At 41.1% G+C, this 17331-nt stretch overlaps 1 protein-coding gene across 2 annotated transcripts in view; it reads left to right on the forward strand.

The window, feature by feature from the left end:
- The window catches only part of TLE4 (TLE family member 4, transcriptional corepressor), a 121457-nt gene that overhangs the window by 45009 nt on the left and 59117 nt on the right, over window positions 1–17331 (forward strand). For both annotated transcript variants that reach the window (XM_054179085.1, XM_054179086.1), the window contains exon 6: window positions 1817–1891. In XM_054179085.1, the coding sequence (XP_054035060.1) occupies window positions 1817–1891 (75 nt within the window). The remainder of the gene's footprint in view (window positions 1–1816; window positions 1892–17331) is intronic.

Below are 17331 nucleotides of genomic sequence, written 5' to 3' on the forward strand. Positions count from 1 at the left end.
GCTACGTAACTGATGAAAGTGGTGCCCGCTCTTAACTTGTGATGGCCTGGAGATAACACATCATCAAGAACTTGTGGCTTGAGTATTGTAATTTCCTTTTTATTGTCTATTTGGTGATAACATCACTAAATTTTTATTTATTTTATTTTATTTCTGAATGCCAAGAGCACATTTGCTTATGCTTGACCTTACATTGTGTGCTTAGAAGGGACAGATTTGGTTTGTGTTAGCACTGTAGCTTTAGGAAACTAAATGGGACTGCTGTGATTCTGTTTGCAGCAGTATGTTATTTGCTCTCCTGGTATTTGGTTAATTTAATCCTTTGCTTAAAAACAAACAAACCTTAAAACCATTTTCTTCCTTCCAGGAGTGTTTCTAAATTACCTCCTTTGTTATTTGCATTTATCCATTTTTTGTAGTTGAGGTCAACATTTCTTACAGTTACAGGTAGATTTTTAGTCTTGCTTTTCCTTACCCTGAGGGCTTTTATGGGAAAGGGTTTATCAATAAAAACACCACTTTTGTTTTTATGTTGCTCTGAGACAGCAAATCTGAGACTGCCCAGACCCCAAGGTAATGGAACCCTTTCTTATGGCTCCTTTTTCCAATGAGGCTTAGACTGCTGCCTGGGAAGTCTTTCTCATGCTCTTCACCAACTCCTGTGTTGGAGGAAGTCTGGAGGATTTGAGTCCCCACCTTATACCCCTAGTAAAGATGCATGTGAGGTGTTGCTGCATGGCTCTTGGCTCTGCTCTGCCTGTGTGCACAACCATGATGGGCAAACTGGGGGCTTTTTGTGCAAAAGAACAATTGTTGTTTTCGATATAGATCTGATGTTTCCTCATTACAGCTTTGGCATCTCTTGAGGTAGGCAAGAGTTTAGCCCTCTCCATGTTCAACCCATGTAGATGAAAGATGACTCACTCACAGGTCACACAACCTACTCGCAGCTCTCCCTGTCTTCCCCTTGCATCAATTATTCACATGCAATCCCAGTCCTGTGAGGCTGCCTTTGCAGATGAGTTTACTAGTAGTGGAGATCTGAACAGGCATGGATCTGGTTGCAAGATGAGGACCCTATTTTATTTGTAATTGATGTTTTCAAATAAATACCAATCAGTTTTCAGCATACAGCAATTTTGAATTGACTGCAGGTGTATGATATCACTCAAAGTCAGACAATATAACAACTAAAGCTTACAAACTGTGTTGTTAATGAGACCATGTGTTTTTGATGGACTTTTTAAAGCTATTAAAATGTACATTTTGGAGATTGAAATAATTAGTTCTCTTTTACATATTTCACAGAAATGTGAATGGTATGTTAGATTCCATTATTGCAGTTGAGTTGCTTTGAAATGTACCTACAAGGAAAATCTGCATATCCTTTGGTGACTTGGATGCCATGCCCTTATTGAAAATACATGTGTTTCTTTTTCAGTATGCTTTTAAAAGATAAAAAAAAAAAAAGGCATTCTGTGGTTGTAAGAAGAGTGGCTTGCATTTTAAGTTAGCATGTAAATTCAAAATCACACTGTGCTGATGAATAAAAGAAAGACAGTTCCCTGTTTAGCTGTGTTGCAAAATAGCTCTGTGGGGAGCAAAGGTGTAATTCTTGACAAGGAATGGCATTAAATATCCTTCCTTTCTCTAGTACTGTTACAGATCAACACAATGTGACTGTCTGTTATAACTGAACAGTTATTTCAAGCCCTTCATTTGTTTGAAAAGCAAAGAAAAAAAGAAAAAGGAACAATCTGTGCTTAATTGTATAGAAAACAAATAATTTTATTCTGTTTCTGATCTTCATTTGTAGCACCAGCAACAAGTGGTGCAGGCTGTGGAGCGTGCCAAGCAAGTGACCATGGCAGAACTGAACGCAATCATTGGGGTATGTGGTCTTTCTGTTTTAGCTCTGATAGTGTTTATAAATAGATTTTCTTTCTCTTTCTCTCTTGTATGAACTCATTTCCATCAGGTGGGCAAAAGTTGTGAGCAGTGATGTAGTTCAGTAGCTTGACCTTCATGAAAGCTGAAAACATTTTCTTGACTAATGGGGTAATTAGTGTCTGTTCTGTATCCATTTCCCAAAGCCAGCTCAATATCCCTTTTTTTGTTGTCCTTTTTAAGTAATATTGCTTCCTTTGACCACAAGCCAGTCAGCTTCTGCAGCCACAGTAACAGGTAGCATTCATATAACACTGTTCTTTAGGAGGATTTCCCATCCCTGCTATGCCCACCTTTCTCTGGCTCTAGACTGCAAACGTTCACTACACTTTTTACATTAAAGAATAATTGTTACTTTAAAAAAAAACCAAACAAAAAGCAACAACAAAACAAACCAACTAAAACTGATGGCAAAACAACTCATCACTGGTGTGCTCATAGGCACCCTGTCCTAGTCATATGAATATATGGGGATGTGGAGCCCTTGTTGTAAAAAGCTTTGCTGCCAGCAGTATTAGCCCAGTGTAGCAGTCCTGTGAGATTTTGTGGGTATGGGCAGCCATAATATTTACCTTTTACAACTGGACAAGAAAAACAATACAATGAAAGCCTTGTATGTTCACACTACATAAAATAAAGGTGAGAAAGGTGAGCTTAATAGCACATTATTCACATGTATAATTATGCAGCTAGTGCAAGCAGTTGTTTAAGTTACTCTAATGAAGATACTACAACTATACTTCCCATCTTCTGTGCCCTCCCAAATGCTTTTATGTATAGATTTTACATAAAAGTATTTTCCTTTTTTTATTCAGTGTATCAAACACACTTTGAAATGCTAATTATTACATTTACTTTCATTAAAATTCAAATTGCTTGTTGAAGATGTAGATAAGGGTCGCAGAATAATCAATCTGAAGTGAAGATATTGCTTCAATTATGCCTCTGTCTTTTGACAAGTAAATCAGGGCTCTCTGATCATTGCTAACAGTAGTGTTGAGCAGCATTCTGACTGTACCTTCTTTTTAATAGGCTGTTTCTAGTTTTATTTAGTATCCCTCTGACCACAAGAAAACACTGGTAGTCAATTAGAAGATATAAATGGAAAAGAGCAGCCTTCATTTCCTCTGAAGTGCCCAATTAGAAAGAAGGGGGTGAATTGCAACGAGTCGTGTAGAATCGTGAATAACATTTGTTATATGTCTTTTATGCTTCATTGGGGAGAGTGGGAGATGAATAATTTTCCAATTAGCTTTCATTACCTAACCAAAAATATTGTCTTCTATTAACATTCCTTGCATAAATTAAATAGCTAAAGGTTGGCTTCTTTGTTAAAGAAGTTTTTATGTGTGCTGCATGTGCATACTTAGCATGTACATATATGTGCATGTGCTGTTTTGTTTGTGTACTTGCATGTGTACAAATACTTCACAAGTCTACTTCTGTACATTCTGGCCATTAACCCTTGTATGTTTTAGAGAGACTGCAAAAAGCAATTTTCTTTCTAGTAAAGAGTAAGTTGATTGATGTACAACATCCAATGTTGTAGATACTGGCTGTTGCACTCATTGTTTAAGTTTTTCCTGCTTTCATGACCATTAAACCACAGAAAATTAATACAAACAGAATAGACATTTGTCTGGGAGCCTGGCCATAACTTTTGTTGATCTTCATCCACCAGACAGAATAAATTTTCTGTTTTGTTTTTCTGAATTTATCTCTTCAAGTCCATTGATATTCTATTGCTTCAGATTTTCATATCTGAACATTGCTTTTGTGCGCTCAAGTTGGACAGCTCTCACCTCCCTCACAAGACTTGACTTTAACTTGTAGTACTGCCTTTTTTCACTCTTATTGTCTGTGTTGACTTGGGAAATGTTTTGTGGTCCTCTCTTCAGTTTTAGAGAAAATGGAACAATAGAAACTGAAAATTTGATGTTCATGAGGTTTGAAGACAAGTAGTGTAATCTTTAAAAGGTTTGTTAAAAAAAAGGACTAACTAGGTTAGCAAGTTACCAAAAAGCTGACATACTACCTGTGTGAATACCAACAATAATGCTGCATCTATGCTTAAAGCCTGAAAATGTAGCGTGGGATTAAAAAAAAGGCTTAGCATCTTTTATAAAGTCAATACTGATAAAAAAGAAAGAAATAACATAATTAAAAATCATGTTTTCTCTGTATCTCTAACCATATTGTCTTGGGTTGTTTTGCTGTTTGGTACTTCTGGCAGAATTTTTGTTATTTTAACCCTGTGATATTTTAAAAGCTTCTGAAGTTCATGCTTTAAAGTTCTAAAAAAAAAAACAAATGTAATTTTTAGTTACCCATTGAGCTGTGTGTCAGACAGACAGAAGCAGTATTGGAACTTCTGAACTTTTGAAATACGGGCAACAAAGTTGGTGAGGGGTTTGGAGCACAAGCCCTCTGAGGACTGGCCGAGGGAGCTGGGGTTGCTTAGCCTGGAGAAGAGGAGACTCAGGGGAGACCTTATTGCTGTCTACTACTACCTAAAGGGAGGTTGTAGACAGGAGGGGGTTGTTCTCTTCTCCCAGGCAACCAGCTCCAGAACAAGAGGACACAGTCTCAAGCTGCACCAGGGGACATTTAGGTTAGATGTTAGGAAGAAGTTCTTCACAGAAGGAGTGATTGGCCATTTGAATGGGCTTCCTAGGAAGGTGGTGGTGTTGTTATCACTGGAAGTGTTTAAGAAGAGACTGGATGGGGCACTTGTTGCCATGGTTTAGTTGATTAGATGGTGTTGGATGATAGATTGGACTCAAAGGATAGATTGATCTCAAAGGTCTTTTCCAGTTTGCTCTGCTCCATTCCATTCCATTCCATTCCATTCTATAAAACTGTGGCTTAAGTTTCTCTGTGCCTTGGGGGGCCCTGTTCAGTTCACCTCACTCATGCTAAATCTCTTTAGCTTGAACAGATGAACCTTGGGTTTGAATTTAAAATGGACTTTTGCAGAAAGGAGGTTGGCATAAGAAAAGAATTGACTGTGCACAAATCATGTCCCTCTTTGTGTTTTACATGTATATATTTTTGTATGAATGTGTTCTGATATAATGGAATCTGATGAAGCACCTTTTAACTTTACAGTATTATTCCATCTTCATTGGTAACTGAACCAAATCACTGATCCATGCAGTTTAAATGCAAAATACTGAAGTGAGCCTGAAACCCAGAGGGACTACTTGTTCTCCTGACAATAACCTAGTTGTGTTTAATGGAATGAAACACAGTTATTAGGACTTCTTTCACAGGTCATGTTCAGTTTAAAACTGTTGACAGGCTGAAACAAGTTAAATATAACCTATCTTCTTCTGGAGAGATGCAGAGATTAAAACTAGATTAAAACTAGGTATCATAAGTGTGCTGTGGGAGGACCATAAATCTTTAGGCATCCAGACTCTGCATCTGGTGTTTGCTGTGGACAGTACAGTACTGCATTCTCACTTGGAGCAATTTGTGGTAGAAACCAGAGCTTCTTTTGATCTCAGGTGTATGGGGATGAGCAGTGTGGTGTATCCAGTTGATCTTGTGATGCGTAATAGCTTCTATGTTTTTAAAATTTGCAATATCTCACCATTGCAACAACACACAATTTGTAGCCTTAAACCAGTAATAGGAATTAGGAATGATGCTTTCATTTTTCTTAGATTATTTATTGATTTATTTATTAATTTAAAAACCCATTATACCATATATAACCAGAACATGTTGTGTGAATGTAGTTGCATTTTAATGAGGAGGCCAGGGAATTAACATGTAACTTTATAAAAATTCTGTTAGTCTTTTTTCCCCCCCTCAGTTTAAAATAACCAGTTTTCAGCTGTAGTTGGGTCATAAGGCAGAAATGGAGGCTACTGCTTTCATGCCTGTTTATCAGACAGAGAGTTATAAATGTACAAAAAACTTAGAAACAGGTATGTGATGGTGCTCAAAGAAAATGCAGTTTAGCACAAGAAATGCTGAACCTCAATTTTTAGCAGTGACATTTTAATGATAGGAAGTCTGTGAAATTATTTGCCATCAATTGTGAAGGCAATAACAAGCCTTGGTGGTTTTTCACACCCTCTGTGTTAAGTGCTTTCAGAATGACAGCGTAAACTGTGTTGGAGAACTCCAAGGAAGTAAAACTGATTAAAATGTTCATGCTTGAATGGTGCTGATGGAATAGTTCATTTGGACTTTCTCTACCTCCTGCAGCTCAAGCTGAAATATTAAAATTCAGTGGATTTAAATCTCACTCCCTCAGCTCAGGAAAAAAGCATTACATTTTAATGAGTTTTAAACTCATAATTCATTGGTTTGAAGCAGTGCTATTAAATCTATTTAAATATTACTTGAATTACTAAGGAAATTATTTAAATGATTTTTCCTTTACCATTCTATATATCCATATGAAAGGAAAAAAAAGCATTAATTTTTAAGCATTTTTTTTTATTATTTCACTCTTATTATCATCTTTAAAATAAGCAAAATGGCAGCTACTGGAAGAAATTACTTCTTCTGTATTGTCACATATAATCATCAAACTATAAAGTTCCTTCTTTAATGCACTGCTTGTTAGAATTTCTGCCCTGTGCTTGAGACTGAGGCCCATTTCAAAAGGTGTGTAATTTTTGGTTGCCTTCAGGGGACCATGATCCATTTTACAGATGTGGAGAACAATACCTATTTTAAAAAATAGCAGTATGCCATAGCAGGCATGGAAATCTTTGAAAGCAGTGTGGTACAGATAAGTGCACACAAGTTCTAACAAAAACCTGGCAGCAGTGCATACTGTCATTGCTGTGGTGCTGTGGGTCCAAAGCTCCTGCTACCAAATACCAAGACACCTTTTTGTGTTGGTGCTTAACGTACAGAGTCATCTCCCATTCTTTGTGGAGAGCGGGTTGCTTCTGCCTCTTCTGTGTGGTTATAGTTTGAAGAAGAGCAAAGGGGGTTTGGTTGAACCAGTGCAGTTTAAAGGAAATGTTTTGTTTCTGGTTTCAGTGGCAAAGTCATTCCTGCCAAGTGCATTCAGAAACAGGAGCTTCAGGGAGGATGGGGAAGGGCAGTAGAATGATCAAGTGTCTGGGGGGTAGTCTGGGGGCATCAGTCATCAAGTGTCTGGGGGGTAGTCTGGGGGCATCAGTCATTTGTCTCTCCACCTCTTCAGCGGAGCTGGTTTAAAGCTGTATTAAACATTGGTTGAAGCTTGCATGCTGTAAAACAAGTTGGCTACTGGCTTTGTGTTGTACAGAGATTGTAACATGTAGAAAGAAGAGAGATTTACTTAAAGGGTATGTACTAGGTCTGTATAGGTTAAAGACACTTTGGTTTTTTTATGGCAAAAAGGTGTTTTGTAAAGATTTTTCTTCTCTTACTCTTTAATGCAACCTCCAGAGACAGCCTTGCAGGCTTCCGCATAGAGCATTATTCCTGATTTAAAGAAGTTGAAAAGGAGGCACAGGATCTTTTTATGCATTTTCAGGAGATTTAATTACAATCTAAACAGTTCCAGGTTCCATATTTATTGAAAAAAACCAAGCACCAACACTCTGAGGATGGATTTTAAACATTATAGCTATACTTGGAATGGGCTGCCACTGTTTTTCTCTTTTCCTTTTATTTTCAGTAGCTGTGATGGATACTGAGTCTGCTTCTATTGGTCTTTCACTATAGGAGCAGTCAATAATGTTCCAGTGTGAAGTTTGGGCCACTTACTACATCTCATTGCCAATATGCTGATGCCAGAGGCCCTGCTTGTAATGCTTATGGGCTTGCATATGACGTGACATTTACCGCTCACCTGCTGTTTCTTATCCAATCAGGCAGGAGAACTGACTTCTGCCTCCATGTTTCTTGAGGTTTTCCATACGCTGGCATCAAAGCTATGTGATTGTTTTTTTAAAAAAGTATTTTATTTTTAACTAGAATTAACCAGTGCAGATGTGAGGAGTCCTACAAAGAATCTTCTTTATGTTCTACAGCATGAAAATACTCAATATTTTCTTTATGACTTGGGTATGCTCTCACTTCACAGACAGTAGAAAGGAGAAAACTCTATTGCCAATTCCATACACTCCAGTGTATGGAAGCTGTTTCTTAACCAAATACAGATTTGCCGTACTCCAGCAGACACAGTCCAGTATGTGCTATATATTACCTTCAGTGATTGCCTTACACTGGTGCTTAGGAAAAGAAGTAAAAGTCCATAAAGGGTCTGTTTGGTTTTGAAGTAATGTGAAGGCAGGGGTTTCCCAAAAACAGCTCACTGCAGAATCAGCAGTGGAGATACAGGCCATTCAAATACCTACCATTTACAGTTTAGCCTAAAGACAGTTATTACTGTGTCATGATGTCATGACAGTTCTGATAGCACTCCTAAACAAGGTTGTATATTTGTCTTCTAGACTTTTTTCCAACCACACTGAGTTGCCCACAGGCAAACAGGACTCCAAAGAGATGATCAGCTAAGCATTCACTTTTCTTCAGGTATATAAGTAGTTCTTTTGGTGTCTTCAGTCTTAAACATATGCTAAAGCAAGGGCTTCACTGCTTAAATGGGATGAGTGCTAAGTACTGCATAAAGCACTACATCTCTCGATGATGTCTGCTTGTAGAGTTTATGGCATCCACATGTTCTAATATGTAATTGTGACCAATGGTACTGACCAAAGCAGAATCAGAAATGACAGTTTTTAAAGACCTAGAATGGGTTGGAAAGAATACATCAATCCAAGCCACACACGGTTTTATCCTAGGCAAAGTCAATTTCCTGAAATCCAACACAGTAGGTGTTTGTGTGTGGTAGGCATGACTAAGCATGATGTTAGCATTTGCAGGGTTATGGAGCCTGTGCTTTTCAGTAGTTGCTCTCCAGAAGTACAACTTCCTAAGGATTGACTTCAAAAGGTGCTTTGAAGAAGTGTATGTATGAGATGCATAACATGCATATCTTTTATGCTAAGACTACATGGCACTTATGCTGTACCTTGTGAGGAAGCTTAGAAGGGAATTATAGTTACCACATTAAAAGCTCTGGTGATAGACCTGCTTACAGATTTACCAACTGTGGTCTCTCTGTGACCAGTGGCATTATTTAATTTTTCTTCCAACTTTTATTGTTTTAATTTATTATACATCTCAAATGGTACTTGTTGTTTGTTTTTTTAACTTTCCAGTTATGTTTCTGTAGCCCAGGATTTCAGAAACTTTTTCATGTGAAGACCCTTTAAGAAGGTTTTTTAGGACATCTTTCAGAAAAGCATTGGCTTCACCCTCATTTTCTAGTTATAAAGAAAAGGGACATGCTCCTCCTACTGTTAGTCCAGAGGAGAGGAAAATCTCTTCCCACTGTCTGTGGGAAACGAGTGGAGTACTTTGTAAATAAGGTGCTTCAACTAGTGTGCACTTACCTACCACAACTAATTTTTGCCATCTGTTCATCTGTAGCAGAAGACATCCTCTCATTGCCACTGTTATTGTTCTCTCTGCATTGGTCTTTGTGAAAAAGGTTTTGAAGCAGATACGTGGTACTAGTGTGTGGCACATTTCACATCGCTGATGCTCTCTATGGCAAGACCTTGAGCTTGCTTCCATTTACTGCTTTCTGCCTTCCCTTGCAGGAGTTGTGGATTTTCTTTTCCTTAGTAATTGATAGGGAGAAGGAAGGAGAAGAGAACTTAAGTAGCATGGTTTATGCAATAATTTGTCCACTTTAATAAATTATGGTAGAAAATAATTTTGAAGAACCTCAGCTTCTCCCCTCCCCCAAAGTGTGAAGTTGAGATGGAGAGAAGTCCTGCAAGTAGAAAAAGGAACTACTTGAACTCAAAGATTCTGGGAGAGAGTGCACTTGGCCTTGTGCAGGGGACTAGGATTTTCCTGTCTAAAAGTGGTGACATTTTTTTACCACCAATGTGTTTTTTGCTAGTAGGCTGTGTTAGTGTTTTTTTGTTATTTTTGCTCTCTGTCTATGCAGAGTGAAAAATAGCCATAAGATGGGAAAGGAGAACAAATGATGAAACGTATCCTGACAGATGTTCCTCTGTATAAGATTAAGAACAGAAATGTGCTCTGCATATATTGCCTTTCAACCCGCAATGTCATTCAGGAGATAACTTTTTCTTCCTAGATCCTTTGAAAGATATTTGAGGCAATCTGTAGAGATATAATTATGATAGTTTCTTTGTTATTTGTGTAGGAGTTCTAAATGCTCCCCTTCTGATTAATAACAGCTATTGATTTTCTTTTCCTTCCACACTGCAGTCTTTTCAGTGAAACTTGCTTTCCTCTGATAGAATCAGCATCCTTAAAGGTAGAAACTGCTGATTCTCAGAGAATGAGAAGCTGGGGATTTTTATATATATATAGTTACTTTTTATTATTATTATTATTCATGTCTTCCTTATACTCTTTTTCGTACTGTTTTTCATTCTTTATCCTAGGTTTTGTCTAACCAGTGCATTCATTTTCTTTTCTGAACAGAAACAATACCTGTACTTTCCAATAGATCAGCTGTGTCTAAGTGTTCAAGAGCTCCCATCAATCTGTGGATTCACACTGGGCATGTTAATTTGCAAAATGATCACTGTCCCTTAAAAGAGCAAAAATAGTAGGTTGCTTTACTGTACATCTTCACCACAGTCTCTTTATGGCAAATCAATCACAAGATACATATTTATATAATTCTAGGACTGTGCCATTGGAGGAACAGCAGCATGACTGTCTTTGTAGGCTGTTTTGCTGTGTCATATGTTAACATCAGGAAAAAATGATGGTATGCCAGCAGAGAGAGAATTGGTCAAAAAAAGTAAAAGCAGTGCACATCATGTCAGAGGTATGAACAGGTGATATAACTAAATGTTCTTATAATCCTGAGCACATTCACAACTGTGTGCCAAAGGACTTCCTTTCTTCCTGCTTTCTGGAGCTATTGTTTTTATGTTGTTATTTCCTCTTCATAGTATCATAGTATCAGTCAGGGTTGGAAGGTATCACAAGGATCATCCAGTTCCAACCCCCCTGCCATGGGCAGGGACATCCCCACACTAGATCAGGCTGGCCAGAGCCTCATCCAGCCTGGTCTTAAACACCTCCAGGGATGGCACCCCAACCACCTCCCTGGACAACCCATTCCAGGGCTTTACCACTCTCATGGTGAAGAACTTCTTCCTCACATCCAGCCTGAATCTCCCCACCTACAGCTTCATTCCATTCCCGCTAGTCCTATCACTACCTGAGATCCTGAGAAGTCCCTCCCCAGCCTTCTTGTAGGCCCCCTTCAGATACTGGAAGGCCACAATTAGGTCACCTTGGAGCCTTCTCTTCTCCAGACTGAACAGCCCCAACTCCTTCAGTCTGTCCTCACAGGAGAGGTGCTCCAGCTCTCTGATCATCCTTGTGGCCCTTCTCTGGAAACGCTCCAGCATGTCCATATCCCTCTTGTAATACGGGCTCCAGAACTGGATGCAGTACTCCAGATGGGGTCTCACCAGAGCTGAGTAGAGGGGGAGAATCACCTCCCTTGACCTGCTGGCCACACTTCTCTTTAGAATAGAATAGAATAGACCAGGTTGGAAGAGACCTTCAAGATCATTGCGTCCAACTCATCAACCAATCCAACCCACCTAAACAACTAAACCATGGCACCAAGCACCCCATCAAGTCTTCTCCTGAACCCCTCCAATGATGGTGACTCCAACACCTCGTGATGCAGCCCAGGATCTGATTGGCTTTCCGGGCTCCAAGTGCACACTGAGAGCTCATGTTGAGCTTCTCGTCCACCAGCACCCCCAAGTCTCTCTCCTCTGGGCTGTTTTCCAGCCAGTCATTGCCCAGCCTGTATTTGTGCCTGGGATTGCCTCGACCCAGATGCAGGACCCTGCACTTGGTCTTGTTGAACCTCCTGAGGTTGGTTTGTGCCCACCTCTCCAGCCTGTCAAGGTCCCTCTGGATGGCATTCCTTCCCTCCAGTGTGTCTGCTGCACCACACAGCTTGGTGTCCTCAGCAAACTTGCTGAGGGTGCACTCAATGCCACTGTCCATGTCACCCACAAAGATGTTGAACAAGACTGGTCCCAGGACTGATCCCTGAGGGACTCTGCTTGTCACTGGCCTCCTCTGGAACATGGACCCATTGACAGCCACTCTTTGGGTGTGGCCATCAAGTGTGGTGAAGAGGTTATTAAATTTATGAATATGAAATATGAATTATGAAAATATTTTTATTATCAAATTATTAATAACCAATGAATCACCAACTTATATACATGTTCTAGTGCACGTTCATGAAATACATTCCACAAGTGGCTTAGTGTTATGATTAGAACTTAATGAACTAGTTACAGACTATTTCCATATTTATATAACAAAGGATGCAGTTCCGCCGCTTGGCCACTAGATGGCGACTCGGCGGGATGTGGGTGGCTTCTGGCTATGCGCAGCAGTATTATAATCTTTCTGTATGTCAGCAATTACTCTGCTAGACACAGATACCTTGAACTGAGTGCTAGTGGATAGAAAGCACTTAGAAGATAACTCTGTAGCTGTTAATTTGTAGCAAAGCGGGGGTCCGGCAGACGACTGTCGCTGGACTGGTTCCTAGACGACTTAGACGGCGATGTTGGGTAACTGTCTCCTCTCTCCGCAGCAGTAGAGAGGGAATAGTGGAACCTGAGCTTAGCTCAGAAGCAGGTTCCCTTAAGGACTCGGTCAATTCCCTCCAGACAACAGGGATCAGTCCTGGTCGGGGTCAGCCCATAGGGTCGGCCCTCGGAAGTCGGCTCGCACAACAGGGTGGGGCGACAGTTGCCGGTGCATTAAGCAGCGGCTTCTCGTTTGCTGAGCTCAAAGGAACAGCAGGACGCTCAGAGTGGTCCCGGGTTCGATGCATTATAGGCACGAACAATGCTTTGGTTTTCTCTGAGGTTCACAGGGCTCAGAGAGGCACACGTGGCGGCTCCTCTCCCGCTACGGCAGGGCTAGGCGTATGTGGACTCAGTCTTGATCAAGTCCCTTCTCCCCGGCAACTGGGCAGGTCTTACCCTCGGGGGTTGGTCCAGTCCTCCGGTGGCACGGTCTTACCCTCGGGGGTTGGTCCAGTCCTCCGGTGGCACGGTGGCTCTCCTGGCTGTGGCGACGCTGGGCTCCTCAGGCACAGCAAAGGTCCTCGTCTGCGGAGATGATCCTCCAACTGCTTCTCACGATTCAGAGGCTTTCAGTATGCGTGCATGTGTAACAGAAGCTAACAACAATAAGCTCAATGGTAGAGGCTGCGGCTCGAGAGTTACTCTCTCGAGCAAGCACAGAGACAAAGTGGAAGAGGGGGCAATTTGTTTACCAACTGGGGTAACACTTATAGATACCTCGAGGCTGGGTTTGACCAATGGGCACTCTCATAAACAACTGGCTTCAGCATATAGAAAGCGTGAAGCTAGAATTCTGCCATATTTGGCGTTTGCATGAGCACTGCATGTGCTGGGTGCGTGCTGGCCTGGCTAATGCCTTGGCTTTTGTCTTCCTCCTGAAGGAGGAGGAACTTGTCCACATGCTGGGACAAGATTCAGTATCTGGGCATAACGTGCTTTCACCACATCAAGCCAGTTCGTTATCCCTCTAGTGGTCCACCCATCAAACCCATGCGTCACCAGTTCTTTGCTCAGGTCCAGGTAAATGACATCAGTTGCTCGCCCCTCATCTACTAACGTAACGTGTTCATAGAAGGCTACCCGGTTGGTCAGGCAGGATTTGCCCTTGGCGAAGCCATGCTGACTGTTCCAAATCACCTCTTCACTATTCTTCTGAGTCAGTAGTGCCTCCAGGAGGATCTACTCCATGATCTTTTCCGGGCACAGAGTTGAGACTGACTGGCCTGTAGTTCCCTGGTTCCTCCTTCTTACCCTTTTGGAAAATGGGGGTAATGTTTCCCCTTTTCCAGTCTGTGGGGACTTCCCCAGACTGCCATGACTTTTGGAATATAATAGAGAGGGGTTTAGCAACCTCATCTGCCAATTCTCTCAGTACCCATGGGTGTATCCCATCGGATCCCATGGACTTGAACACTTGCAGGTTCTTCAGGTGATCACAAACCTGATCTTCACTTACGATGGGCAGTTCTTCCTCCCCACCCCTGGCATTGTCTTTCATGACATCAGGAGTGTGGCTAGAGGCCCTTGCAGTGAAGACTGAGGTAGAGCAGTTATTGAGTCCCTCAGCCTTCTCCTCATCACTTGCAACCATTTCACCAGTTTCCTTTCTGAGGGGGCCCACACCTTCCCTAGTCTTCTTCTTCCCATTAATATACCTGTAGAAGTTCTTAGTGTTCCCTTTAACCTCCCTGGCTAGATTCAATTCAAACTCTGCTTTGGCTTTCCTAACAAGGTCTCTTGACGTTAGGGCAGTTTCCTTATATACCCCTGTTCTAGCTGTCCTTCCCTCCACTTCCTGTAGAGTTTCTTTTTAAGTAATAGTGTGTCCAGTAGCTCCTTGCTCATCCAGGCAGGCCTCCTAGCATTCTTTCCTGCTTTTCTCTTTGTTGGTATACATTGCTTCTGGATGCAGAGGAGGTGGTCCTTGAATACTGACCAGCTGTCCTGGGTCCCAGTTCCCTCCAGGGCTTTGTCCCATGACACTTTGGCTACCAGATCCCTGAAGTGATCAAAGTCTGCACGCCTAAAGTCTAGGGTTGTAAGCTTAGAATACTTCCTCCTGATTGCCCTGAGGATCTTAAATTCAACTGCTTCATGGTCACTGCAGCCAAGGCTGTCTCTGAGCCTCACATTGGTTACCAGCCCTTCCCTGTTGGTGAAAACAAGGTCCAGCATAGCACCTTTTCTTGTTGGTTCCTCTATCATTTGGAGGAGGAAGTAGTCTTCTATGCAATCCAGGAACATCCTGGATTGCTGGTGCCTTGCTGTGTTGTCCCTCCAGCAGATATCAGGGTGGTTGAAGTCACCCATGAGGACCAGGGCTTGTGACCTGGAAGCTGCTTCTATTTGCCTGTGGAGGGCCTCATCTGCTTGGTTCTGCTGGTCAGGTGGCCTGTAGGAGACCCCCACAGTAATATCCCCTTCCCCTGTCTTGCCTTTAATTTTAACCCATACACACTCAACCAACTCATTATCCCTCCCCAGCTCGAGCTCCACTGATTTCAGGTGGTTATTGACATAGAGGGCAACACCTCCTCCTCTCCTTCCCTGCCTATCCTTCCTAAAGAGCTTATACCTGTCTATCCCTACATTCCAGTCATGGGAATCATCCCACCAAATTTCAGTAATAGCCACTATGTCATGGCATCCCAGCAGCACAGTGGCCCTTAATTCATCCTGTTTGCTGCCCATGCTGCGTGCATTTGCACAGAAGCACTTCAGCTGGGCTGGCCCTGTCGTACTCTTGTGCCAATTCCCCTTGGTTTCCACAGAATGTCCTGGTGCACCATTCATGGCTTGCCTCAGGGCAGCAAGTTGAGAGCCCTTACTAGCTCTCCATCCCTCTGCGTCTGGTTCATCTTGGTTACTGATTTATCTCTGTGTTATCCTGCTATGATTCACTCTGAGCATTTATCACTTCATCTAACAAATTTCAAACAGACAACATAAGTATTTTTATCCAGATTTGCAGTTGTGAAAATCAGTGATACTCAAACCAGAACCTTTTGCAAAGCCTTTTTTCCCATCTGATTAGACGTGGCTTTGGAATTACTTTACTTTTTACTGTAAACTGCCTAGAAGAATAAAAAGAAAATTGTAAAAAATAAACCAGATCAGTAGTAACAAGGTGTTATCTTTATCTGATGTGTTAATATGCCCTTAAAGTGTACTTCTGTTTTTACTACTGAGATGAATTAAATGATCCATCTTCCTAAACTTACTAGTAAGAAGAATGCAGTTTTCCCTTTTGTCTTTTCTGATTACTCAGTTTACCATTGCTCTTGATTTTTTGTGTATTGGATGTTTCTTAAAATCATTGCAATCTATTCTACAATTCTGCAGGGCATGTATCATGGTAATTAACTGTTGCTAGGTTTATTTTTAAATATTTCTGGAAGATTTACAGAATAATGAAGCCTGGTGTACTGCCTTTGCAAGTTTCTACCTATGCTTGTCTTTACACATTCGGTAGTCAACTATGTTGGGACTGTCTCAAGTTAGCCATGTGCTAAGAGTTCATAAATAACGTGACTAAGGCTTAACAAAATTAAAGAGAAGACGGAGGAGTGAGAAGTGAAAGCATTACAGCAAGAAAAAAAAAGAGAAAAGTGGTTGCTCTGTTGGCTAATTTTCAGGCTTTCCTTGCAAGTTTTTAAATTGTGTCAGGTTCTGCGATCTAAATTCGTAGTATAGGCGAAACAAATGTAAACTGTCTTCAGTAGTGAAATATTTCTGTGTGGGAAGAATATAATTCAGTTGTTTTCCTCCTCTGTGTGCTTGTCAATTTGATGACTAGAGTATGCTACCTCTTCTTACCACTTTGTGTCAGCTGATGCCCAGTGGTGTGAGGAATTGCCCCTCCATGTAATCAAGCAGCTGTGCACAGGCCACCTGGGAAACATATTCTCACCACTGACACCCACAAACAATGGAAAAACAAAACCAAACAGTGAGTTTTGTGGACATTTGAATATAGTAATATGTTTCAAAGATCTGGAAATGGCAGATAGGGATGAAGATGCACTGTCACTTTTTCTTTACCTTCTTGAGTATGTCTGTTAGCAAACAGAACTTAATTATGCCATTATATACCTTTTTATTTTTCACTTTTTCTCTTTTGTATTCTGAGACCAAAAGTCTACACGGTGTTTCACTTGTTTCATTGAATTCTTGTAATTCCTGGGTTTGAACCAGTGCCTCACTTTTGCTGTACAATGTTGCTTCTGCTGAAGGAGCTCGTAGTCCTTTCCTGTACCAATCCTATTCCATGATCCTCCTGTTGCTGAGTTTCTAGTCCCTGCTCAGTCTAACATTACATACAATACTATTGGTGTCTGTATGGCACAGGCATGTGGGGCTTTACTGGAATTTTGAGTGTTGTCTTAGATTTATGTAATTGTGTGGTTTTCATATGAAAGTGGGGTTTTTGTGCCATTACAATGTAACTGAATTGCACCAAATTGCTGTTGTGTCGCTGACACTTGTAGCTGTGGGCACCATCTTCTTTCTAGATGTCATGTTTCCATTGTTCTTTGTGGAAGAGCTTGGCTTGCTAAAGTTCTCCATGGTAGGAAGGCTGTGGGTTTGGCCTTTTTTCCTACTTTCTTCAGTTATTTTCAGAGCTCTCTGCAACTCAGCTTGCAGTGATAATATGTTGTTTCCTGGACAAGAGGGAGTGGGCCAGTTCTGCTGTTCTGGGTGGTCTCAAGCCATTAGGCACTGAGGTGTCATTACT

The sequence above is a fragment of the Dryobates pubescens genome, chromosome Z (assembly GCF_014839835.1).
Source record: "Dryobates pubescens isolate bDryPub1 chromosome Z, bDryPub1.pri, whole genome shotgun sequence".
Lineage (NCBI taxonomy): Eukaryota > Metazoa > Chordata > Aves > Piciformes > Picidae > Dryobates > Dryobates pubescens.